General features: G+C 46.0%; 1 protein-coding gene across 3 annotated transcripts; it reads right to left on the bottom strand.

Annotated features, from left to right (window-relative positions):
- Positions 1-374: 374 nt before the first annotated feature.
- On the bottom strand, positions 375-22258 carry RBX1 (ring-box 1). 3 transcript variants are annotated; one of them, XM_025400194.1, is made up of 5 exons: positions 22127-22256; positions 19956-20034; positions 8689-8759; positions 4940-5025; positions 1217-1413 (listed from the first exon to the last, which is right to left on the bottom strand). In XM_025400194.1, exons 1-5 carry the CDS (start codon positions 22202-22204, stop codon positions 1401-1403), a joined length of 327 nt encoding a protein of 108 aa, XP_025255979.1. In that variant the 5' UTR covers positions 22205-22256; the 3' UTR covers positions 1217-1400. The 3 variants fall into 3 exon arrangements, with proteins under 3 accessions (XP_025255977.1, XP_025255978.1, XP_025255979.1); XM_025400192.1 differs by lacking the exon at positions 8689-8759 and having other exon boundaries at positions 375-1413; positions 22127-22258; XM_025400193.1 differs by lacking the exon at positions 4940-5025 and having other exon boundaries at positions 375-1413; positions 22127-22257.
- Between the last annotated feature and the right edge of the window lie 5146 nt (positions 22259-27404).

Raw genomic sequence — 27404 nt, forward strand, 5'->3', positions numbered from 1 at the left:
CCGCCTCCCGGGTTCACGCCATTCTCCGGCCTCAGCCTCCCGAGTAGCTGGGACTACAGGCGCCCGCCACCTCGCCCGGCTAGTTTTTTTTATTTCTTAATAGAGACGGGGTTTCACCGTGTTAGCCAGGATGGTCTCGATCTCCTAACCTCGTGATCCGCCCGTCTCGGCCTCCCAAAGTGCTGGGATTACAGGCTTGAGCCACCGCGCCCGGCCAATTTTTGTATTTTTAGTAGAGATGGGGTTTCACCATGTTGGTCAGGCTCATCTCGAACTCCTGACCTCGTGATCCGCCCGCCTGATTGTAGGCATGAGCCACCGCCCCGGCCAATATCAATTTTTAACTTGAGTTCATAAATTGTCCTTTTGCCAGCCACGATTATATATATCTTTATTTTTCTAAGCCAAGAAAAGAAACAAACATGTCATACACCAGGGGTCCCTAACCCTTGGGCTGCAGAGTGGATACCAGTCCATGGCCTGCTAGGAACCCGGCTGTACAGCAGGAGGTGAACAGGTGCTGACCAAGCATTACCGCCTGAGCTCTGCCTGTCAGATCAACAGCGGCATTAGATTCTCATAGGAGCTTGAACCCTGTGGCGAACTGTGCATGTGAGGGATCCAGGTTGTGGAGTCCATCTAGTGCCTCATGATCTCAGGTGGAACAGTTTCATAACCATCCCCAGGCACACCCCCACCCCACCCCCAGCCGTGGAAAAACTGTCTTTCATGAAACCAATCCCTGGTGGCAAAAAGGTTGGGGACTGCTGTCATACACAACCAAAGGTCACATTTGTATATTGGTTTTACATTTTACAAAGCTTCTCTCTGTGACCACACGATGCCACTTAGTCCTCAGAAGCCCACAGTACAGACAAAGTTCAGCGTAGAGAAGCAACTTTGCCAAGATTGCCATCAGTAACCAGGCTGTGGAACCAGGACTCAGAACTGGGTTTGATGACTGAATCCCACATTCTTCCCTCATTCAGCTGCCCGCTGCTGTCACACAGGAGGAGAAAGAAGGGCTGACTGCTGTTTTCGGGTGCCAGCGATCCATACTCTGCCTCTGTCGGATCCCTCATGACTAAGTGATGCGCTCAGAGGACAACCCTGCTCTGGCCCCGATGAACGAACATTTCACTTTCGAAAGCTGAGTTTTCAGCCTTGGAAGGGGAGACTCTTCATTTATGTTCACTTTGTTCACATACACAAGAGCGAGCATCCGTTCTAGAATCCAACTGGACTTTATTTGACACAGAATACAATATGGCTACAGAAACAGCAAACTGAAAAAACAAAGCAGAAAAAACACGGTTCCATCTAATCTGTAATTAGGTAACAGCAGGGAAAGTCATTAAATGAATAACAAAACAATTAAGCTTGATGGAAGAAGTCTTTTCCTAGTGCCCATACCTGAAAGACAAAGCAAATTACTCTGATTAATTCCGTGGTAATTTCCTGTGTGAGACATAAAACCTGCTTAAACACCAGCAACTTTAGTTAGAACCTAAGTGATCACAGTCTGCTCCAGGACTGAGACACTGACACTAGCTTAGCTGTCATTGTGATCCCCTTTCCCCTCCCCATCTTTCAGGACTCCTTGCCTACTATCCCCTCTTAGTGACAGGCTCTCCCTGTGACTCAACCATGCCCACCTGACAGGTGCGAGTAGCTGCCTGGTGGTATTAGGGAGGTGAGAGGGGAAAGTCATTGGTGGGTTGTGAAAGGCAGCTCCACCTGCTCACTCCAAGCAGGGGCTCAGTTTAAACTTTCGGGCTCCCGTGATCATGGCGGCCTATTTTCACCTGAACTCCGTTACTCAGGCATGTTCAGGGTAAAGCTAATAGTGAGAATAGCGATTGATCAGCTTTCAATTTCAAAGTCTGTCATCAGCTCCAATTACAACTCTGATTACATTCAGTTCTATACAAAGAGAAAAGAAGCTAGGCGTGGATTTCAGGGGTTTCTGTTTTCCCCAGAAACTGAAATTTGGCTCTAAAATTATAAAAAATAAACAAGGGGCCGGGTGCAGTGGCTCACCCTTGTAATCCCAGCACTTTGGGAGGCTGAGGTGGGCAGATCATCTGAGGTCAAGAGTTCAAAACCGGCCTGGCCAACATGGTGAAACCCTGTCTCTATTAAAAATACAAAAATTAGCCAGGTGTGGTGGCAGGTGCCTGTAATCCCAGCTACTTGGGAGACTGGGGCAGGAAAACTGCTTCAACCTGGGAGTTGGAGGTTGCAGTGAACCGAGAGATCACACCACTGCACTATAGCCTGGGGGACAGAGTGAGACTCTGTCTCAAAAAATATATATATAAATAAAAATAAACAAGGCCAAGGAATTTCTTCCACATATGAACAGATTTCTTGAACACAAGATCCCTCATTATCTTTTGTCCTGGATCTTTTTAGGCAGTTAACCTGATTAAAATAATTTGTTGTATGGATAGAAACTAGGGCACTGGAACTCTTGATCACAGCTTCTCTTAAGAAATCTACTTGAATATTGTCTTAAAAAGAGCTGTTGTGCCAAATTCCACATAGGTTAGGTTCTAGCACGTGATATGGGCTGTAGAACAATCCTATCAGATTAAAGAATACTGAAGAATTTGTTTTCCCAATGCACTGATAACTACCACCTGGGAAAGTCACCAGTTAGAGTGGCAGTCAAAGCCCCAGACAAGGAATTCTTCATACCCCCGCCAATTCTTAGATTTAGCCCTGGGCACATGTACGGGCAAAACGAGACCGTTTTGGTCTAAAACGGAACCTTGAGCAGAGCCAATTACACAGGCCCCCTGAAAACTTAGAAAAGTCCTCTGCCTTGACATGTATTCCTGTTATGGTTTTCCGTACAATGCAAGCTCCAAGGGCTGGAAGGACCATCTCAAACGTTTTTATACTTTACACGGCACTTAGCATACATTTTGCTGAAGGAAGCCCAACAGTACCACTCAGATACTGAGTATTTGGCAGGTTTCTTAAAAACTGAATATACACTGATAATACTTCCAAATGTTTTACCAAAATAAATTATTGAATTTAAAGGCAAAATCACTGCACTAATAATAGATTTCTAAGTATTTCACAAACAAAAGAATCCTAGTTTTTTGTTTTTTAAATCCAAGAATAGCCTAATAAAGACTTATATTTAAATTTAAAAACTCCTTTCCCAGAAAAAACTCAGTAAAGAAAATGACCAGTAATTCAAAAGAAAACAACATGCAGGAAGATAAACACAGTGGCTCACAGAAAAGCGTAAGAGATATAAAAACATGAACAACTGCCCAACCTCACTGAAAATCGAATACTGATCGTCACCTATCAGAGTGGCTAAGATGGAAAAATTGTATAAGGAAAGCCTTGGCAGGAAATGAAGAAAGGGGAGCTCTGCTTCACTGTTTGGAGGGAGTGTAAATTAGTGGATATTCTTAGGAATGGAAAAACTGACACTATTTCTCAAAAATAAAAATACATATATATATATATATATATATATATATTTTCTGAGACGAAGTTTTGCTCTTTTGCCCAGGCTGAAGTGGTGTGATCTCAGCTCACTGCAACCTCCAGCCCTCCAGGTTCAAGCGATGATTCTCCTGCCTCAGCCTCCCGAGTAGCTGGAATTACAGGTGTGCACCACCACGCTTGGCTAATTTTTGTATTTTTAGTAGAGACAGGGTTTCACCATGTTGGCCAGGCTGGTCTTGAACACCCAACCTCAGGTGATCCACCCACCTCGGCCTCCCAAAGTGCTAGGATTGCAGGCGTGAGCCACCGTGCCCGGCCAGGGACTGACTTTTTAAAAAATGTAAAAAATGTTAAAAACATGCAAACAAATAAAAAAAAAAAAAAAAGAAAAAAGTTAAGGTACATTTACATAAAGAAATACTCTGCAACCATTAGAAATGAGGTAGTTTGTTATTTGTGGAAATGGAAAATCTCCAAAATGTACAAAATGGAAAAAAAAAAAAAAGGTGAATTACTGTATAGGATACCCACATTTATGTTAACAAAAAAATATATATACACACAGCCATGTAAATGCTGGGACATATAAGAGAGAGTCAGAAAATCTACTAAGAAGCTGTCCTGTCGCTGATGGCTAGCTCCAGCAAGCAGGAGCAGGGGCCTATAGTGGGAAATTCATGTTTTGTGATATACACTTTCAACCATTTAAATTTTTAAAAATTTACCAGGCCATGTTTTATTTATATAACAATAAAATCTAATCAGGATAGCCATAAATGCTATATTAGAATTAATCAGTATGAGATAAACTACTGAAATATGATAGGTGGATACAAGTCTAGTCAAAAGCTACCTGACATTAGGTAGCCCATGGAACCTCATTAGGATGTAATTTATGAAATATTTAAGAGTTTATAGATTATCACATTTTCTACTTTCACAGACCCTACAAGGCTGGGAAACCTGCTGGGCGCAGTGGCTCACACCTGTAATCCCAGCACTTTGGGAGACCGAGGTAGGCAGATCACTTGAGACCAGGAGTTCAAGACCAGCCTGGCCAACATGGTGAAACCCATCTCTACTAAAAATACAAAAATGAGCTGGGCATGGTGGCACATGCTTGTAATCCCAGCTACTTGCTAGGCTGAGGTGGGAGGATTGCTTGAACCCAGGAGGTGGAGGTTGCAGTGAGCCAAGACAGCACCACTGCACTCCAGCCCGGGCAACAGAGCGAGATTCCATCTCAAAAAACAAACCAAAAAAAAGTTTGGGAGACCCTAGGCTGCAAATGTCTAATGTTGGCTAATCCTCTGTGCATTTTCCATACAGATAAGTCCTAGCTTAAGTAACCAAAAACTAGCTTTAAAAAAATACGGCATGTATCATGTCTCCATCCCCCAAGACCACACTCCTTTCAGCCTGAGGCAAGTCAAAAAGCCCCGTCAAAACAACCAAAGATACCTACTTTTGGAATTCCCACTCTCTGTTGTCCAATGGACACACCTGTCGTGTTTTGAGCCAGCGAGAGATGCAGTGGAAGTGAAAAGCATGCTGGAAAAAAAGATATTTTATTAAAAATAACTCCGGTTTTTTTACAGGTCCCACAGGGCAGTGGCATGGGTGACACATAGTGGGCTAGAAAAGAAAAGGAGGTAACAACGAGAGGCAAAAGTTCAACAACTGACTGTATCTTGGTTAGATGCGAGGATATTTCCAATAAAGCATTTGTTAGAAATGTCACTACTACTAAAGGAAATCATTCAGGAAGCACAGGAGTATGTGCTAGCACTGAGCTCTCTTCTCTTTAAGAGAACATGGAATGTGGCTCCTTGGTCCCATTCAGTCTGTAAGGGGATACTTCCACTTTCCCTGGGAAAGGAGGCCCCTGATCAATGCAGATTTCAAATATCGCCATTCCTGGTCTCTAGCTTCCCTCCCATCCTCCTGCCCCTGGAGAATACGACCTGCAGGAGCAGAGCCTTCTCCCCAGCCCTTGGTAGAGAAGTGCACGGTCACTGCCACCCACCCAGAATTGAGACGGGCACTTCCCCAACCTCCCCACACCCAGCTCAGCTCTGGTCAAAGGAACTTTATTTCCAGACTTATTCACAGACATATTGATATTACAAGAGCTCAGTACTTCACATGCCTGTAATGGGTGAGGGACTTTGTCTTAGGAAATAAGATAAAAGAAAATTGGGGTAAAAGGAAGTATTCTTATGAGGGACAAACAACACACAAGCAGCCTAAAGAGCATCAAAAGGCTTATTTCATAATCAAGACAAGAAGTAAAGACAAGAGTACCAAGACCACTGGTAACTGACAGGGAGCTAGAAGTCTGCTTAGATTTGGGAAAAGGACAGGCTGCGTGCAGTTTTTTGGTGTGGGCTCATGACATGCAGATGCTAATCACAATGCCTCTACAATGAGCACTTCTCCCCCTGCTCATGTGTGTATTAGGACAGGTGTAGCAAGTGCTTCCTTCATTTCGTCTGTGATTGGTGCGCTGTGATGGGGCACGGGGAGAAATACTCACACCCTAACAAAACAACAAAAGCTTTGCAAGCTTCATTTAATAACAACTGAAATCTGGTCAGTACACCTCCCAAAGTATGTATGGAACTTAAGGGATTATATAATATGGATTATTATCTTGTGAAATATCTTTTGACAAAGACAAAAACATAATTCAGTAATTAAGAGTGGAATCCACAGCTACTACACTAAGGATACCCAAGAGGACAAATATTCTCCTAGAGTACAGCCTTTTAGAAGATCCCTCTTCTGTTGACTCTTGTATAACTCACTGTGAAAAAGAGAAAAGGCAGCATTTCCAAAAGGCAGAAAGCGGCGACATTTTTCTTAACCACCGGGTGTTAAGGTCGGGTTCACCGAAGGGTATTCGACAGCTTCTCCCTCTCTCTCCTCACCCACTAAGCACTTTGCAGTGGTACAGGGTCCTGGTATAGCCCAACTAAGTCAGAGAACACCAAGCGCTGGGGAGAAGGGGGCTGTAATGAGGTGTCAGGGACGTGACAGCACCCTGAACGTTTACTAAGACGTGTTAATGGATATATTTAGCGGTCAAAGTACAATTTACAGAAGATAAATTTACAGTACTTGACAGTTTACAGAAGATGTTGACATGTATTACCTCATTTGAGGCCTCACATCAACCCTGGCAGGCAAGCATGACAGATATTTTTATCTTCATTTTACAGACAGGAAACCGAAACCCAGACAAGTGACTTGCCTAATTCATGGAGCTCGTTTGTAGAAGACCCAGAACTAGAACCCAGGACTAATCCAGAGGCTTCTGCCACACCATGTTGGCTCTCTTTTACGTCAGGCTCTCTAAGAGAACCTCTCCTTAGCGAAATTGAAGGGGATGTTCACTCTCTTTTCTTTCCACATAAAGGAACATGGTTCTTAGTATATGTCTGCATGCCAGAGAAAGCAAAGAGCCCGACATACTTCTTTTATCCCCATAAATGATTAAAGCTCCCCCATGGCCAACACGGTCTACTGTGAGCCTGGCCAAAGGGTCGCAACAGAGATGGAAGAAGGTGTACCAGAAAGTGTGGGTAGGGGCTGGGCACGGTGGCTCATGCCTGTAATCCCAGCACTTTGGAGGCTGAGGTGGGCGGATCGCCCTGAGGTCAGGAGTTCAAGACCAGCCTGGCCAACATGGTGAAACCCCATCTCTACTAAAAATATAAAAATTAGCCGGGCGTGGTGGTGCACACCTATAATCCCAGCTACTTGGAAGGCTGAAGCAGGAGAATCACTTGAACCCAGGAGGTGAAGGTTGCAGTGAGCTGGGATCGCATCACTGCACTCCAGCTGGGGCCACATAGTGAGACTCCATCTCAAAACAAACAAACAAACAAACAAACAAACAAAAAACAGTGTAGGTAGGAAAAAGGGTTGCAAGGCAACAGGAAAAAATACCGAGAACACCATCTACACAGTAACACCTCTACCTCTAATTTGTATTTATTTAGATTTTTTTTTTTTTTGAGACGGAGTCTTACTCTGTCACCCAGGCTGGAGTGCAGTGGCACAGCCTCAGTTCACTGCAAGATCTGCCTCCCGGGCTCACACCATTCTCCTGCCTCAGCCTCCCAAGTAGCTGGGACTACAGGCTCCCGCCACCACGCCCAGCTAATTTTTTGTATTTTTAGTAGAGACCAGGGTTTCACCTTGTTAGCCAGGATGGTCTCGATTTCCTGACCTCGTGATCCACCTGCCTTGGCCTCCCAAAGTGCTGGGATTACAGGCGTGAGCCACCACACCTGGCCTATTTAGATTTTTTTTTAACAAGCACTTGTGCTTACTATGTGCTGGGAGCTGTTTAATCACATTTTAACATAAATCATCTAATCCTGATTACAATTTTATGTGGTCTACTATCAGCTCCATTTTACATGAGGGAACCCATGATTAGAGATGTTAAACGCCTTGCCTAACATCACTCAGCAAGTCAGTCACAAAGACAGGGAATGGTGGTCTGACTCTAGAATCTCTTAGCCCTGTGTCACGCTGGAAACTGTGGGTATTCTGTCCCCATGACACAGGAGCCCTGACAAGACAATTTTAGCTCATGTGACTGGGACTTTACAGCTTAAAGAATGAATTTTTAACACATGCTAGAAATAACATATTTGGTATTTGTTATCCTTCACAGCTGTCACACTCTTGGAAGGCCATTCAGTCCAATAAAGCTACACAAAGCATTTCCGGCATAAGCCATGTTAAAAAAAATCCTATCTCAGTACATATGCCACACTTCAAACACACACACACATATACACAGAAGCTTGAACACTCAATTTACTCATCAAACTTAGTTCCATTAGACACGTGGTCTTTAAAAAAGTCTGTTTCAAAGGTACAAAGTTCTACCGAGAATATTCCAAAGGGTGCACGCAGGTTTTGAAGGCAATTCCCATAGATGAAGCCCCAAAATATTGCTAACAAAAGTGGGTCCACTTTATAATTAAGACAGGTAAGTGCCTTTTTGCAGTAACTGTAATTTTTACCCTGTAACAGGTGAATAGTATCATGATTTAAAATTTTTTTTATTATTTGTATACCTTTTAGGAGAAAGCTGGACTAGTCAGTTTTTTTCCCTAGTTATTTTCAAGACTAGCAAATCAGGAAAAGTGGAAATATGTTTACAAGCCATGCTGATAGGTAAAGATGCTTCCTTACGTTACAGACTCCCCATGCGACGGTACATTCTTCTGAAGTAGCAGACGCCTGGTTAGCTTGACATTCTATGCCTGTGGGAACAAGAGCAACAGGATCACTGGACCTTGGGAGCAGGAACGTTTCAATCTATAGCAGCCAAAACAATTCTCAAGTGGTTAATTAGCCATAATTGTTTTTTAATGAATGTGGGAAAGGACGAACAGAGAAAACAGAGGTAACAGTATGCTTTCTGATGATTTCCTATCCTTGTTTAAAAAGAGTAACAAATGGGAAACGCACATCTCACTCCCGCTGTCCAGGCTACAGTGCAGAGTGACACGAGCATGGCTCACTGCAGCCTCAACTTCCTGGGTTCAGGTGATTCTCCCTCAGCCTCCTGAGTAGCTGGGAATACAGGCACGCACCACCATGCCTAGCTAATTGTTTGTATTTTTGTAGAGATGGGGTTTCACCACGTTGCCTAGACTGAGTTTTTTTCCATTTTTTTTGAGACGGAGTTTCCCTCTTGTTGCCCAGGCTGGAGTGCAATAGAGTGATCTTGGCTCGCTGCAACCTCCACCTCCCGGGTTCAAGCGATTCTCCTGTCTCAGCCTCCCAAGTAGCTGGAATTACAGGCGGATGCCACAACACCCGGCTAATTTTTTGTATTTTTAGTAGAGACAGGGTTTCATCATATTGGTCAGGCTGGTTTCAAACTCCTGACCTTAGATGATCCACCCACCTCGGCCTCCCAAAGTGAGCCACTACGCCCGACCTACGCACCAGATCTTGATCTCAGTCAAGAACTCATCGCAGGCCAGGCATGGTGGCTCACGCCTGTAATCCCAGCACTTTGGGAGGCTGAGGCAGGTGCATCACGAGGTCAGGAGATCAAGACCATCCTGGCTAACATAGTGAAACCCCGCCTCTACTAAAAATACAAAAAATTAGCCAGGCGTGGTGGCGGCTGCCTGTAATCCCAGCTACTTGGGAGGCTGAAGCAGCAGGAGAATGGTGAACCCGGGAGGCAGAGCTTGCAATGAGCTGAGATCGTGCCACTGTACTCCAGCCTGGGCGACAGAGCAAGACTCCATCTCAAAAAACAAAAAAAAAAAGAAAAAAAAGATCTGATGGGTAAAGTACAACTAGGTATAAATATTCAAAGAACAAGAATTACTAATGCATAATTTGCTTTCTCTGATGATAGTAACTAAATGGAGTCTTCCTTCTGAAGAATAAAAAGCTTCAGGAGAAACTATTTAATAGGGGAGAATTACTTCAAACCACTACAGGTGAAAAATAGTAAAACTATGGTCAGGCGCAGTGGCTCATGACTGTAATTCCAGCACTTTGGGAGGCTGAGGCGGGTGGATCATGAGGTCGGGAGTTCAAGACCAGTGCGCCCAACATGGTGAAACCCTGTCTCTACTAAAAATACGAAAAATTAGCTGGGCGTAGGCCAGGCGCAATGGCTCACGCCTGTAATCTCAGCACTTTGGGAGGTCAAGGCAGGCGGATCACGAGATCAGGAGATCGAGACCATCCTGGCCAACATGGTGAAATCCCGTCTCTTCTAAAAATACAAGAAAAAATTAGCCGGGCGTAGTGGCGGGTGCCTGTAGTCCCAGCTACTCAGGAGGCTGAGGGAAGAGAATTGCTTGAATCCGGGAGGCGGAGCTTGCAGGGGGCCAAGATTGCATCACTGCACTCGAGCCTGGGCGACAGTGTTAAGACTCCTGTCTCCAAAAAAAAAAAAAAAAAAAATTTAGCCGGGCATGCGTGGTGGTGGGCACCTGTAGTTCCAGCTACTCAGGAGGCTGAGGCAGAAGAATTGCTTGAACCTGCAGAGGTTGCGGTGAGCCGAGATTGCGCCACTGCACTCTAGCCTGGGTGACAGAGCTAGACTTCGTCTCAAAAAAAAAAAAAAAAAAGGAAAACTAAAAAAACAAACAAACAAAAGTAGATGTTAATGGGCATATGTGGTTTTAGGGGAAGAGATACCACAATAATATTTTTTTTTTCATCCTTCAAAAATTTAGAAACTGGGCTGGGCATGGTGGCTCACACCTGTAATGCCAGCACTATGAGAAGCTGAGGTGGGCGAGTCACATGAAGTCAGGAATTCGAGACCAGCCTGACCAGTATGGCAAAACCCAATCTCTACTAAAAATACAAAATTTAGCTGGGCGTGGTGGTACACGTCTGTAATCCCAGCTACTTGGGAGGCTGAGTCAGGAGAATTGCTTGAAACCAGGGGGCAGAGGTTGCAGTGAGCCGAGGCTGTGCACCATTGTACTCCAGCCTGGGCAATGCAGCAAGACTCCATATCAAAAAACAAAAAATCAAACAAAGGCTGGGAGTGGTGGCTCATGCCTGCAATCCCAGCACTTTGGAAGGATGAGGCTGGCAGATCACTTGATGTCAGGGTTTGAGACCAGCCTGGCAAAACATGGCAAAACCCCCTCTCTAAAATAGCAAAAATTAGCCAGGCGTTGTGGTGGACATCTGTAATCTCAGTGACTCAGGAGGCTGGGGCAGGAGAATCACTTGAACCCAGGAGGCAGAGGCTGCAGTGAGCCCAGATCACACCACTGCATTCCAGCCTGGGCGACAGAGTCACACACACACACACACACACAAAAGGAAAGCAAAGAACTTACTTTTGCTAGCCAGATTTACACTACAGAGTAACTTGGCTTGCCAACTGATAAAAATAAAGAATTGGGGCTAGGTGCGGTGGCTCATGCCTGTAATCCCACCGCTTTGTGAGGCTGAGGTGGGTGGATCATGAGGTCAGGAGATCGAGACCATCCTGGCTAACATGGTGAAACCCCATCTCTACTAAAAATATAAAAAAATTAGCCAGGCGTGGTGGCGGGTACCTGTAGTCCCAGCTACTCAGGAGACTTGAGGCAGGAGAATGGCGTGAACCTGGGAGGCAGAGCTTGCAGTGAGCCAAGATTGCACCACTGCACTCCAGCCTTGGTAACAGAGTGAGACTCCATCTCAAAAACAAAAAATAAAATAAATAAAATAAAAATAAAGAATTGGGCCAGGCACAGTCACTCACACCTGTAATCCCAGCACTTTAGGAGGCCACGGCAGGAAGATCACTTTAGCCCACTCAAGACCAGGCTGGGCAACACAGCAACATCTCATCTCTAGAAACAAAAAAATTAGCCAGGTGTGGTGGCACATGCCTGTGGTCCCAGCTACTAAGGAGGCTGAGGCAGGAGAATGGCTTGAGTGCAGGCAGTTGAGGCTGCAGTGCACCATGATTGCACCACTGCACTCCAGCCTGGGTGACAGAGCAAAACCTCGCATTTAAAAAAAAAAAAAGGCCGGGCGTGGTGGCTCAAGCCTGTAATCCCAGCACTTTGGGAGGCCGAGACGGGCGGATCACGAGGTCAGGAGATCGAGACCATCCTGGCTAACACACTGAAACCCCGTCTCTACTAAAAAATACAAAAAAATAGCCGGGCGAGGTGGCGGGCGCCTGTAGTCCCAGCTACTCGGGAGGCTGAGGCAGGAGAATGGCGTAAACCCGGGAGGCGGAGCTTGCAGTGAGCCGAGATCGCGCCATTGCACTCCAGCCTGGGCGACAGAGCGAGACTCCGTCTCAAAAAAAAAAAAAGATAAATAAAAATAAAATAAAAAAAAGCCAGGCATGGTGGCTCGACCAGGCGTGGTGGCTCATGTCTGTAATTCCAGCACTTTGGGAAGCTGAGGCAGGCAGATCATCTGAGGTCAGGAGTTCAAGACCAGCCTGGCCAACATGGCGAAAGACCATCTCTTCTAAAAATACAAACAATTTGCCGGGTGTGGTGGGTGACACATGCCTATAATCCCAGCTACTAGAGAGGCTGAGGCAGGAGAATCGCTGGAACTTGGGAGGCAGTGGTTGCAGTGAGCTGAGATCACGCCACTGCACTCCACCCTGGGTGACAGAGTGAGACTCCATCTTAAAAAGAAAAAAAAAAAAAGGATCTAGGGTCTATGCAGTGTATTTAAGAACTTATTGGGACTGGAATACACTACTATATTTAAAAGAATGGTAGAGAAAAGTAAACATAATATCCTTTAAGTTGGATCCTCTAACTTAAGAGGAGGACTATATATTATAAAATTAAATAAGAGTCACAATTATTAAAGTGAAAATCAAAACTGTTTCAAGGTACATCATCATGTTTAAATTTGATCTGGGTCTTTCTTTTGACTGTGGCCATGGCACTACTAACCTAAAGAATCCTTCAGGCTCCCTTCATGGTATAGTTCTTTCCTTCCTCTCCGCCACACCTGGAACATGCTCCTCCTGCTATCACTCTCAATTAATCTCCACCCTTCAAGACCCAGCTTAAATCCCTACTTCTTGACTGAAGCTTTTCCTGACGCTTCCACCCTGAGTCATTTTCCTCTCCTTCAGGCACTCTTAACACATCAATTATGAGTATCCCTTTACATACCTGACCTCCCTCCTTCCCCCTCAACTCAAAGCTCCCACAGAGCAGGGACCTGGTCTTTGCCAAGTGCAAAGTAGGCTCTTGGTACTTGAACAAGCAAACAAAAACTATTTCTATAACTAGAAGAAATACAAGACAAATACAGATTCATTCTTATTCTTTTTTTTTTCAGATAGAGTCTCACTCTGTTGCCCAGGCTGAAGGGCAGTGGCACAATCTCTACTCACTGCAACCTCCACCTCTTGGTTCCAGCGATTCTCCCACCTCAGCCTCCCAAGCAGCTGGGATCACAGGTGCGCACCACCACACCAAGCTAATTTTTTGTATTTTTAGTAGAGATGGGGTTTCACCATGTTGACCAGGCTGGTCTTGAACTTCTGACCTCAAGTGATCTGCCTGCCTCGGCCTCCCAAGGTGCTGGGATTACAGGTGTGAGCCACTGCACCCGGACAAGATTCATTCCTTTTTTTTTTTTTTGAGACAGAGTCTAGCTTTGTCCCCTCAGGCTAGAGGGCACTGGCGCAATCTTGGCTCATTGCAACCTCTGTCTCCCGAGTTCAAGTGATTCTCCTGCCTCAGCCTCCCAAGTAATTGGGACTACAGGCGTGCGTCACCATGCCTGGCTAATTTTTTGTATTTTTAGTAGAGATGGGGTTTCACCACATTGCCCAAGCTGGTCTTGAACTCCTGAGCTCAGGCAATCCACACGCCCTGACCTCCCAAAGTGCTGGGATTACAGGCGTGAGCACCGCGCCCGGCCAGATCCATTCTTTGCTAGAAAATTCCTAAGAAAGAACAAAAAGATATAGGAGTGATATTACAGCGATCTAGAATGCCAGATAAGAAGGGATATAGCAGGGAAAACGATTGGTGTAAAATGTGCTCAATACAAACGTTTTCCAGCTTTTGCTGCAGAGAGTAAGTAAGGGGTTGGGTCCAGTTAGTTTAAACAGGTGCAGGAACTGTTCACTGTCAACCCAGAACAGGTAGACAGTGGCACATAATGCGTTCATGTCACACCCCTGCCAAGGCCGAAGCCTATCATGTGATTCTAAAGCTTGGGGACCTTTCGGCTTTGATAGAAAGGCTATGCCACCAAAGAGCTGTTAAGGAAGCAATGGCTTCATCTCAAGAGCAGACAGATTACACTTTCAAAACACTGATAGGGCCAGGCGCAGTGGCTCACGCCTGGAATCCCAGCATTTCGGGAGGCAACACCGGGTGGATCACTCGAGGTCAGGAGTTAAGAGATCAGACTGGCCAACATGGTGAAACCCCATCTCTACTAAAAATACAAAAATTAGCTGGGCGTGCTGGTGCATACCTGCAGTCCCAGCTAGTCGGGAGGATGAGGCAGGAGAATAGCTTGAACCTGGGAGGCAGAGGTTGCAGCGAGCCGAGATCATGCCACAGCACTCCAGCCTGGGCAACAGAATGAGACTCTGTCTCAAACAAACCAAACCAAACCAACCAAACCAAACCAAACCAAACCAAAACACTGATGGATCTGTAGTTTTAGGTAGATACTAACATCTTCTGGGCCAAGGCTGGGTCTAAGATGATGAAGATTCCCCATCATCCGGAATAAGATTACCAGAGGTAACAGAGAAAATAAAACCTAGTATATTTGATTTTTCAGCAACTCCTTAATACAACCAAGAAAGGAGACAATGTAAAATAAAATAAATACAAAGCTATAGGAGGGCATGCAGAATCAATATGGACTTAAAAGAGGAAGTCTTCAGAATCCTACTGAGGCACAGCCATAATCATTCTTATTTACTTACAGCTATGTATATAATTACTCATTTAAGGCCAGACAAGATTTATTAAAATACAGCCATTGCTAAATCTAGATTCTTACTTTCATCTTTAACAAAAATTGTCTTTACAAAAATAAATCCATTTTTTTGTTTTTCTTTACTAAGTTCTTTTCCCATATAAATTTTTTTTTTTTTTTTTAATGTTATGACACTCAGACTTCTCCTTAGTGTGTATAATAAAAGTGTGTGGCCAGGGGCAGTGGCTCACACCTGTAAGCTCAGTGTTTTGGGAAGGTGAGGCAGAAGGATTGCTTGAGTCCAGGAGTTCAAGACAAGTCTGGACGACATAGCAAGACCCCATCTCTACAAAAAATTTAAAAATTAGCAGCCAGACATGGTGCTTCACACCTGTAATCCCAGCACTTTGGGGGCCGAGATGGGTGGATCACGAGGTCAGGAGCTCGAGAGCAGCCTGGCCAACATAGTGAAACCCTGTCTCTATTAAAAATACAAAAAATTAGCCAGGTGTGGTGGTGGGTACGTGTAATCCCAGCTACTCGGGAAGCTGAGGCAGGAGAATCGTTTGAACCCTGGAGGTGGAGGTTGCAGTGAGCCGAGACTGTGCCATTGCACTTCAGCTGGGTGACAGCGTGAAACTCCGCCTCCAAAAAAAAAAATTAGCTAGGTGTGGTAGAGCATGCCTGTGGTCCCAGCTACTTAGAGGCTGAGGAAGGAGGACTGCTTGATCCCAGGTCAAGGCTATAGTGAGCTATGATTGTGCCACTGCACTCCAGCCTGGGCAATTGAGTGAGACCCTATTGCTAACAAAAAAAATACATAAAAATAAAAAAAAAATAAACAGTGTTTCTCTTTTTGAGATAGAGTCTCTCTCTCTCACCTAGGCCAGAGTGCAGTGGAGAGAAATCTTGACTCACTGTCACCTCTGCCTCCCAGGTTCAAGGGATCTTCCCACCTCAGCCTCCCAAGTAGCTGGGACCACAGGCATAGGCCACCATGCCTGGCTAATTTTTTGTAGAGACAGGGTTTCGCCATGTTGCCCAGGCTGGTCTTGAACTCCCAGTCTCAAGCAATCTGCCTGCCTCACACCCAAAGTCTTAGGGTTTACAGGTGTGAGCCACCTCACCTGGCCAAGAGTGTCTTTTTTTTTTTAAGACAAAGTTTTGCTCTTTTTGTCCAGGATGGAGTGCAATGGCAGGATCTCGGCTCACTGCAACCTCCACCTCCCAGGTTCAAGTGATTCTCCTGCTTCAGCCTCCCATGTAGCTGAGATTACAAGCGTGCACTACCACGTCTGGCTAATTTTGTATTTTTAGTAGAGATGGGGTTTCACCATGTTGGCCAGGTTGGTCTCGAACTCCTGACCTCAGATGATCCACCCTCCTCGAACTCCCAAAGTACCGGGATTCCAGATGTGAGCCACCATGCCCGGCCCAAGAGTGTGTTTCTTAAAGGTAAAGACTTGAGGTCGGGCATGGTGGCTCACAGTTATAATCCTGGCACTTTGGGAGGCCAAAGGGGGTGGTTTGCTTGAGGCCAGGAGTTTGAGTGGGTCATGTCTGTAATCCCTGCACTTTGAGAGGACAAGGTGGACAGATCACTTGAGGTACGGAGTTCGAGATCAGCCTGGCCAACATGGCGAAACCCTATCTCTAGTAAAAATACAAAAAATTAGCCGGGTGAGGTGGCCCACACCTGTAATCCCAGCTACTTGGGAGGCCGAGGCAGGAGAATCACTTGAACATGGGAGGCGGAGGTCGCAGCGAGCCAAGATTGCGTCATTGCACTCCAGCCTGAGAGACAAACAGAGACTCCGTCTAAAAAAAAAAAAAAAAAAAAAAAGTAAAGACCTGATCTCTGTCATTGTTTTATCCTGGTGCCTACCAGGATGCTCAGGATATATTCATTGGATAAATAAAAGATACGACTTAGAAAATACTTTCATAAGGTTTTTGTTATAAGATTTCAATATCCTACTTCATCTGACATTCGAAATATGTTATGAAACAAAACAGGTATTCCACTGAAAGCCTAATGTGATGTCTCAAGCATTTCACTCTAAGAGAAGACAGAATATGGATCGCCTTTGTCTTCTGTGGTCCTTCTAAGAAGTACATTCTCTCATATCCAGAGACACATATACACTGACTTAAATATAGAGAAAAAAAAATCAGGGTTGTATATAAGATCATTAAAAATCATTAACTATTTTCAAAATAGAGCCCCAATAAAGTAAAATTTTCTCTGGGTATAACTCCTTGTGAAAATGCAAGGCCCAGAAACCGGCAAGCATGTAATCAAAGACCCCACCCAAACACATTTGAAACCATGCATATGTTTTTCTGTGATGGGCTCACGTCATCTATATTAAACATCATGGTAGCTGCTGATCTCCCTTGGCTGTAGTGTGAAGAGATAAACAGTGTCAAAAGCTCAAAGAAGCCAAGGGCAATACATGACCAGTATATGCCATGACTGCTTTCCAACAGAAAATATTTGATTCGTGCTTTCCAAGTTGAAAACATCTGAGCAAGTTTAAGATAAGATCTAAAGCTCAACTCTGGGTTAGTGTTACATTGCACAATAAAGTAGTTATTAACCACATGTGACTATTGAGCACTTGAAATGTGGCTAGTCTGAATCCAGATGTGTTGTAAGTGTAAAATACACACTGAATTTCAAAGATGGTACAAAGACAGAATGTAAAATATCTCCTTTTTTTACATTAATTACATGGTGAAATAAAAATATTTTGGCTATAAAAGGTTAAATAAAATAGATTAATTTCACCTTTTTATTTTCTTTTTACTTTATGAATGTGGGTACTAGAAAATTTCAGGCCAGCCACAGTGGCTCACGCCTATACATTTTGGAAGGCCAAAGTGGGAGGATCACTTGAAGCCAGTTCGAGACCAGCCTGGGCAACAAAGCGAGATCCTGTCTCTGAAAAAACAAAAAAAAAGGAAAAAGAAAACTTAAAATTATGTATGTGTTTGTATTTGTGGCTTACATTAAGATTGGACAGTGCTGGGTTAGACAAAACCAAGGAAGAGAACAGGTGAAGAATATTCTAGGCGAGAAAGAATAGGCTATGTCAGGGCTCTGAAAAAGAGCATGGACACTTAAGAATGAAAAGCAGGCCGGGAGCGGTGGCTCATGCTTGTAATCCCAGCACTTTGGGAGGCCGAGGTGGGCAGATCACCTGAGGTCAGGCGTCTGAGACCAGCCTGGCCAACATAGTGAAGCCCTGTCTCTACTAAAAATACAAAAATTAGCTGGGCGTGGTGGCAGGCACCTGTAATCCCAGCTATCGAGGAGGCTGAGGCAGGAGAATTGCTTGAAACCGGGGGCAGAGGTTGCAGTGAGCTGAGATCACGTCAGTGCACTCCAGCCTGGGCGACTCCATCTCAAAATAAGAAAAAAAAAAAAAGGAGGCCGGGCGCGGTGGCTCAAGCCTGTAATCCCAGCACTTTGGGAGGCCGAGACGGGCGGATCACGAGGTCAGGAGATCGAGACCATCCTGGCGAACACCGTGAAACCCCGTCTCTACTAAAAAATACAAAAAACTAGCCGGGCGAGGTGGCGGGTGCCTGTAGTCCCAGCTACTCGGGAGGCTGAGGCAGGAGAATGGCGTAAACCTGGGAGGCGGAGCTTGCAGTGAGCTGAGATCCGGCCACTGCACTCCAGCCCGGGCTACAGAGCGAGACTCCGTCTCAAAAAAAAAAAAAAAAAAAAAAAGGAAAACTGGCCAGGGGCCATGGCTGCTTTGGCCACCGTAGTTAGTCTAAAAAAAAAACCAAGTGTCCAGGTAAACTAACAGAGTGAGCAAGAGTGACTCAAGATGAAGTTGTAAAGGCAGGTGAGTGATCTGAAAAGTAAGTTCCTATAATTCCAATTCTAGAAACTTGAAGTTTCTTTCCTCCATTTCTGGCCTCAGTAACAAATCATTTTAGTTCCCGGATGAAAAAGTAACCTCTACTGTTCCTGGTGTGATCAACATTCTTGTTCCTTCTACTATAAGGACAGGAAATCAGTCCATCAAAGACTATAATCGGATCACTATGTGCTGACCACTACATGTAATAAAATATGTGGAGATTTAAATGAAATTTCTTTAGTGCAATCAATTACCTATTTAGATGTTGGCAATGATTTCCTTTTTATTATGTTTGGGCCTAACATACAAAATACTTACTCCTTAGGCTTCTTTCCTTTGTAAATAATGACCAGCAAAAATTAGCTCAGATAGACTTTTTTTTTTTTTTTGAGACTCTGAGTCTCAAAAAAAGACTGTGAGTCTTGCTCTGTCCCCCAGGTTGTAGCGCAGTGGTGTGATCTCAGCTCACTGCCACCTCCACCTACCAGGTTCAAACAGCTGTCCTGCCTCAGCCTCTCAAGTAGCTGGGATTACAGACATGCACCACCACGCCCAGGTAATTTTTGTATTTTTGGTAGAGATGGGGTTTCACCATGCTGGTCAGGCTGGTCTTGAACTCCTGGCCTCAAATAATCCGCCTGCCTCAGCCTCCCAAAGTGCTGGGTTTACAGGCATGCACCACCACGCCCGGCTAATTTCTGCATTTTTAATAGAGTATTTTTGTATTTTTAATAGAGTAGGGGTTTCACCATGTTGCCCGCCTTGGCCTCCCAAAGTGCTGGGATTACAAGCATGAGCCACCACGCCTCGCCTCAGATAGAATATTTTAGCTCAAAGTTTATTTTCCTCCTTTCAGTATTTCTACCTTTGAGTCTAGGTACAAGATGGGAGATATGCAGGAAGAATCAACAGTGCCTGTTGTCCACAATTAATTCTAAATGTGTCCCTGCCATCTTTAGATTGAGTAGATTTATTCTGAAAGCTGGGTATGCCTCCAGGACATCATAAAAAAACTACTCTATTTCAAACACACCAAGAGACTAGATACAAAAGACCGAGTGCTCAGAGTAGGCTTGATATCTGCTTGTGAAGAAGAAAATCGGTCACATCAAGATAGCCACAAGCTCTGCAACCTTCTCAACTTCCTCCCATCCTCCTCCAATTACTTACAAAGATCCATAATGTGGTTCCTGCAGATGGCACAGTTATCAACCACAATATCCCAGGCCCAGAGGGCTACTGCATTCCACTGCAAAGACAAAAAGAGGGAACAATGCATTCTCCTTATAACACACACACAGTCTTTAGGACTTCAGGCTGCAGTTGTAGTTATCATCTCTGGCCACAGGGAACCACCAAACAAAAGTTTTTGGATATTATGTTAATCTTATTATACCAAAGACAACAGTAGACAACACATACGTTCTCCTATTCTCCAAAAGACTGAGTATATGAACACATAAATTAATGTCATCTTTTAATTTGTTTCCTATAGTTTAAAACAATTTAGTCTGGCCGGACGCAGTGGCTCACGCCCATAATCCTAACATTTTGGAAGGCTGAGGCGGGTGGATCACCTGAAGTCAGGAGTTCGAGACCAGCCTGGCCAATATGGCGAAACCCCGTCTTTACTAAAAATACAAAAATTAGCCAGGCTTGGTGGCGGGTGTCTATAATGCCAGATATTTGGGAAGCTAAGGCAGGAGAATCGCTTGAATCTGGGGGACAGAGGTTGCAGTGAGCCGAGATCGTGCCACTGCACTCCAGCCTGGGCGATGGAGTGAGACTCCATCTAAGGAAAAAAAAAAAAAAAAAAAGCACAAACTTGAATTTCTGTGCAGGTTTTGGTGGCAGTTGCAGAAGCGCTCAAAATCTGAATAAGTATCTGCTCTTCCAGGCAGCTTTGGAAGCATGAGCAATGAAGTGAAAGCTAGGGAACAGAATGAACTAAGATGATGACTGGATCATAAAACGGGTAATCGTGGGATAAGCTGGATAATTAACTACCCATGTCAGTACACAGAACAAGGTCATCACTTAAATCTTAGATTACTTCATAACAAATTCTACAATTCACTAGAATTTTGTTCGATTCTTACCATAAAATAAACTGATGTTCTGAACTTTTATATGTTTAGACTCTTCTATTAAGATAATAATTCCAGTAAGAGTTTAACTAAAAGTGGCATTTCATTCATTCAACTCTGGTTTCCTCAATTACAAATACTCCCACAACTTCATTGCTTTCAAACCCCAGTCTCAGTGCCTAGTAACTTCTTCACCACTTTTCACATCACAGCTTCAACTTGGAGGAAAAGCCCCTACTTCTATTATTCTTCAATATGGCTGGCTGTAACTGAGCAGCAGTGGCCACAATGAGACACCAAAAAGCACTAGGAGGGGGGGATATTGTCAGTGTTTAGCCAGATGTTCCAGGAATATCTTCCCTATTTCAGAATCTCCATTTTGAATAGTTTTCATGTTAGGTGGGAATCGACACTTTTCTCCCAAACTGTGGCAAACCACTAAAATGCATTTCATGCAAAAGACACGTTCCATTTTTGCTTTCCCCTCTTACCAAGTCATTCGAAACTAGTACTCAACCCTCCCGAAATGCCACAGGATTTGGGCTCGGATTTTCTTAACAAGTTCCACCATGCTTTTTATTATTATTTCGGAAGGGGGAGATTCTGGACGTGACAGAGAATCCAAGAGTGGGGTCGTTGTGGGAAAAGCCAACAGACGTCTCAGAACAGCCAAGCATTACACTCCAGACTCTAACTCGGCGGTGTGAGGCCCAGAGATGGGGTTAATGGAGGCCTCGGTTGAGCGAGGAACAAGTCTGATCCCTTCAAGTGAGAGGACCCCAAACTTCAAAAAGGGGCGGAGCAAGATCACTAGCGGGGCTCCTCAGAGGCCTCCAATGCGGTAGGACCTCAGGTTCCAGGCTTTCGCCGCACTGCCCCATCCTCCACCGCTGCAGTCGCTCTGACTCCCCATTCCACCCACCCCACCCCACCCTACCTTCCCCCACCTCTCAACCACTCCAGTGACAGCTCAGGCGCTTGGCTCCCGCCGCCAAGTCGCAACCCCGCGTATCTCAACAAGCAGCTCTGTGATTGGCCCCTCAGCCTCACATCAAAACCAACACTACCCCTGACAGTGGGCCGCCGTCACGCCGATCAACTCTAAGACCCGCCCCCCGACTTCCTTTCGTGGTACCCGGTCCCAGGAACGCCCTAAAATGAAACCCTTTACTCCGCGCCTCGACCATCCTCGGGCCTGCCAGCCAGATCCGCGCCTCTCTAGCTTCCCTGAGGAAGGCGCTGGCGAGACCCAACCTTTTTCACTTCAAAGCGCTTCTTGCCCGCGCCGCTGTTGGTGCCGCTCGGGGTATCCACATCCATCGCTGCCGCCATTTTGGAAACACACGGTCTGTCGTCCGACCACCGCGCCTGCGCAGCAGCGCACACCTCGTTCCCCCAGCCTCCCCGGCACCTCCTCCCGCACCCCACCCCTTACTGGCGCGCGTGGGGGAGGTGGGGGCGGAGCACGTGACCACGCCTCTTAAAGGGGCTATCGCAGGTCGCCCCACCCGCGAAGTGTCGGCCGGGGAGGGGGCGGTGGCCGGAGTGGGTGGGGCGGGGCCGGGCGGGGCCGAGGCTACGTGAGCTATCCTGGTAGAAACGTTCGAAAGGGCTCGATGTCGCCGCCTCCCTGGGAAGCCCCCGGCCGCACTCCATCAGCTGGGGCGGCGGCTGCTTCCTCCGCCTGAGCCGGACCTGCGCCGCAGTCCTGTCCTGCCTACCGGGCTCGCCCGGTCGCCGCGTGACTCCCATTGCTAGCCGGGGTGGGCGCTCGCCGCCTGCCCCGAAACCTGAGAGCCCTCGCTGGTCTTTCGCAGACTCTGACCCACCTCCGAGCCAGGCCCAAGGCGCAGTCCCCGTGGGAGGGCTGGGGCCCAGGCACCGTCTGGTCTCCGATTTCTGTTCGGGAACTTCTCAGGGATCGATGGGGAGAGAGGAGAGCCCCGAAGGTCCTCCCTAAGGCCAGACTGAGCAGGCCCCCAGTGCTGCCCTCATCCCCCCGCCAAGCCTGGAGGGTGGCCTCTGCGCCCGCTTAGTCGCAGTCCTAGGACCGCCTTTGGTCGTGGTGCGCGGTTTCACCGTGGCGTGTGTCAGTCCCCACTCCTCATTCCTCAGTTGTCATCTGTGTAGGGTGATTTCTCCCCAGTCTGTGTCCTCTTTCCGCTACTTGTGCTATAGTGAAACCGACCCATCTGCAGTCGCTGTATTTCTTTAATTTTTGTGAAGCATTCTGACTTTTTGGGGTTTTTTTTTGAGACGGAGTTTCGCTCTTGTTGCCCAGGCTGGAGTGCACTGGCGCGATTTCGGCTCACTGCAACCTCCACCTCCCGGGTCCAAGCGATTCTCCTGCCTCAGCCTCCCTAGTAGCTGGGATTACAGGTGTCCGCCACCACGCCCGGCTCATTTTTTGTATTTTTAGTAGAAACGGGTTTTTACCATGTTGGCCAGGCCGGTCTCGAACTCCTGACCTGAGGTGATCCGCCTGCCTCGGCCTCCCAAAGTGCTGGAATTACAGGCTAGAGCCGATTTTTTTTTGTTTTAAATAGAGACAAGGTCTCACTCTGTTTCCCAGGCTGGTCTCGAACTCCTCGGCTCAAGCGATCCTCCCACTTCGACCTCCCAAAGTGCTAGGATCACAGGAGTGCGCCACCGCGCCCGACCCAAGCACCTGTACTTTGTGTCACTCTCCCATTTCTCGCTAGACCAGGACTCCCTTTGACATCTCTAAGCTTGCAGAGGTATGACTCCGCCAGAGCACTCTTAGATCTCGTACAGGTGATTTGAAGCCTTTTATTTTCTCTTAAAAGATAACTGGAGAGTAATGGAGTGTGCTGACACTATTGCTAAAGAGAAAGAATTGGCCAGGCGCGATGGCTCACGCCTGTAATCCCAGCATTTTGGAAGGCCGAGGCGGGTCGGTCACCTGAGGTCGGAAGTTCGAGACCAGCCTGGCCAACATGGCGAAACTGCATCTCTACTAAAAATACAAAAATTAGCTGGGCGTGGTGGCACGCGCCTGTAGTCCCAGCTACTCGGGAGGCTGAGGCAGGAGATTCTCTTGAACCCGGGAGGCGGAGGTGACAGTGAGCTGAGATCGAGCCACTGTACTCCAGCTTGGGTGACAGAGTGAGACTCCGTTCCCAAAAAAATAATAATAAAAGAGAAAGAATTGCCATTTGTTTATTTGTTAGTCATAAACAGGCACAACAGATCCGGGAAAACACCACCACAGCTTTATCCAGACTTGGAAAGAAAAATTGTGTGAGACAGACCTTAAAGGGCTACAAGAACCCTACAAAGTTTTTTTTAGCCCAAGTTGTAATGACTTTATGTTAAAATTTCTGTTGTTAATTTATTGTGCGCCTACAGGCCCTGACAGGAATACTAGAAACCCATTGTAAATTAAGGTATTGAGGACATACTTATCCATCATTCAACAAAAGTATTGATATTTACCAGGTTCTATTTTAAACAGAAGAGACATAATAACAGTCAAACCCCTAGTTAGGGAATAAGACACAAGTCAACAAATAAATACATCAGGAAGTCTCAGGGCCAGTTAAGGTGTCTCGCGCCTGTAATCCCAGAACTTTGGGAGGCCAAGGCAGGCGGATCACTGGAGGTCAGGAGTTAAGAGACCAGCCTGACCAACATGGTGAAAGCCCATCTCTACTAAAAGTACAAAAACAAAAATGAGCCGGGCGTGGTGGCAGGCACCTGTAGTCCCAGCTACTGGGGAGGCTGAGGCAGGAGAATGGATTGAACCCAGGAGGTGGAGGTTCCAGTGAGCCGAGATAGTGCCACTGCACTTCAGCCTGGGCAACAAAGCGAGAGTCTATCTCAAAAATAAATAAATAAATAAAAAGTTTCAGGTATCTGCCAGGGAGGGTGGCTCAGGCCTGTAATCCCAGCACTTTGGGAGGCCAAGGCAGGCTGATCACTTGAGTCCAGGAGTTCCAGACCAGCCTGGCCAACATGGCGAAACGTCGTCTCTACAAAAAAATACAAAAATTAGCTAGGCAAGGTGGCACATGCCTGTAGTCCCAGCTACTCTGGAGGCTGAAGGGGGAGGATTACCTGAACCCTGTACATGGAGGTTGCAGTGAGCTGAGATGGTGCCACTGCATACCAGCCTGGGTGACAGAGTAAGACCCTATCTCATAATAAATTAATAAAAAATGCTGCATTGAAAAAAGTCTCTGGCTGGGCACAGTGGCTCATGCCTGTAATCCCAGCACTTTGGGAGGCCGAGGCGGGTGAATTACCTGAGGTCAGGAGTTCGAGACTAGCCCAGCCTAAATGGCGAAACCCCGTCTCTACTAAAAATATAAAAATTAGCTGGGCGTGGTGGTGGGCACCTGTAATCCCAGCTACTTGGGAGGCTGAGGCAGGAGAATTGCTTGAACCTGGAACATGGCAGTTGCAGTGAGCTGAGATTGTGCCACTGCACTCCAGCCTGGATGACAGAGTGAGACTCATTCTCAACAACAACAACAAAGTGTCAGGTATTAATAAGTGCTATGAAGAAAACAAGGTGATGAGATTGAGAGGAGAAGGAGGCCACAGTAAATTGGGTGATTAAATAAGGTTTCTATGAAGAGTGACATTTAAGCTGAAGTTGTTTAAATGGCCCTACATGATCTGCTTCCCCATCCAATTTACATATACCTTTGAAAATATCTTTTCTAAGTTGGGCATGTGGTCCCAGCTACTCAGGAGGCTAAGGACGTGGGAGAATCCCTTGAACTTGGGAATTCGAGGCTGTAGTAAGCTGAAATTGCACCACTGTGCTCCAGCCTGAGTGACAGAGAAAGACCCTATCTCCTAACAAACAAACGTATTTTGACATTTACTTGTATATTAGGATTATTGTTTTTTGTGTGTCCTCAGCAAGAAGAGGAAATTTTGATTTGTTTATTGGTAACAAAAACTGGTACATTGTATGTGCTCATTATGTGTTGAGTAAAGAAATTTGGAGCTTACTGAGCAAGGAGAAAGTAGTAAGAGATGTCAGAGAGGCAGACAGGGGCCAGAGCATCTATTTTATTGTAGATTTTTTTTTTTTTTTTTTTGAGACAGAGTCTCGCTCTGTCGCCCAGGCTGGAGTGCAGTGGCTGGATCTCAGCTCACTGCAAGCTCCGCCTCCCGGGTTTACGCCATTCTCCTGCCTCAGCCTCCCGAGTAGCTGGGACTACAAGCGCCCGCCACCGCGCCCGGCTAGATTTTTGTATTTTTAGTAGAGACGGGGTTTCACCGTGTTCGCCAGGATGGTCTCGATCTCCTGACCTCGTGATCCACCCATCTCGGCCTCCCAAAGTGCTGGGATTACAGGTTTGAGCCACCACGCCCGGCCCTTTATTGTAGATCTTATGGGAAGGCATTGAAGGTTTTTTTTTTTTTTTTTTTTTTTTTTTTTGAGAGTCTTGCTCTGTTGCCCAGGCTGGAGTGCAGTGGTCTAATCTCAGCTCACTGCAGCCTCCACCTCCTGGGTTCAAGCAATTCTCCTTCTGCAGCCTCCCCTGTAGCTGGGATTATAGGCGCCCCCCACCACACCTGGGTAAGTTTTTGTATTTTTAGCTCAGGTATCTGCCAGGCAGGGTGGCTTGTGCCTATAATCCCAGCACTTTGGGAGGCCAAAGCAGGTGGATCACTTGAGGTCAGGAGTTCGAGACCAGCCTGGCCAACATGGTGAAACCCCATCTCTACCAAAAATATAAAAAATTAGCCAGGTATGGTGGCTTGTGCCTGTAATCCCAGCTACTTGGGAGGCTAAGGTAGGAGAATGACTTGAACCCAGGAGGCAGAGGTTGCAGTGAGCTGAGATTGTGCCACTGCACTCCAACCTGGGCAACAGAGAAAGACTCTGTCTCAAAAAAAAAAAAAAGAAAAGAAAAGAAAAAGAAAAAAGAACCAAATGGAAGTCTTAGAACTGAAAAATGCAAATAAGTGAATTAAAAAACTCTCAGTGGATGGGATCAACAACAGAATGGAAGTGACATTTTTCCCAACAGAAGCTGGGAGGAAAAAAAGACATGGAAGTGACAGAAGAAAAAAAAATAACTGAACTGGAGGATAGAACAATAGAAATAAGGCTGGATGTGGTGGCTCACACCTCTAATCCCAGCACTTTGGGAAGCTGAGGCAGGCGGATTGTCTGAGCTCAGGAGTTTGAGACCAGCCTGGGCAACATGGTGAAACCCTGTCCCTACTAAAAGTACAAAAAATTAGCCAGGTGTGATGGTGCGTGCCTGTATTCCCAGCTACTTGGGAGGCTGAGGCAGGAGAATCACTTGAACCTGGGAGGCAGACCTTGCAGTGAGCTGAGATTGCACCACTGCACTCCAGCTTGGGCAACAGAGTGAGACTGTCTCCAAAAAACAAACAAGAAACCAGAACAATAGAAATTACCCGATCTGAACAAGAAAGAGAAAATAGACTGAAAACAAAATTAAAAACAGCCTGTGGACCTGTGGAAATACTACAGAAGATCTAATATTTGTGTCATCAGGGTTCCAGGAGGAGAGGATAAAGA

This window comes from Theropithecus gelada, chromosome 10, assembly GCF_003255815.1.
Source record: "Theropithecus gelada isolate Dixy chromosome 10, Tgel_1.0, whole genome shotgun sequence".
NCBI classification, from domain to species: domain Eukaryota; kingdom Metazoa; phylum Chordata; class Mammalia; order Primates; family Cercopithecidae; genus Theropithecus; species Theropithecus gelada.

What these genes read in the sequence shown, in the direction of transcription:
- RBX1 (XM_025400194.1), bottom strand. Translation starts at nt 22,204, where the DNA reads ATGGCGGCAGCGATGGATGTGGATACCCCGAGCGGCACCAACAGCGGC. An exon ending in AGCGCTTTGAAGTGAAAAAG is followed by an intron (nt 20,035 to 22,126) that starts GTTGGGTCTCGC and finishes TTGTCTTTGCAG; the next exon opens with TGGAATGCAGTAGCCCTCTG. An exon ending in TCGCATGGGGAGTCTGTAAC is followed by an intron (nt 5,026 to 8,688) that starts GTAAGGAAGCAT and finishes CTTTTTTTCCAG; the next exon opens with CATGCTTTTCACTTCCACTG.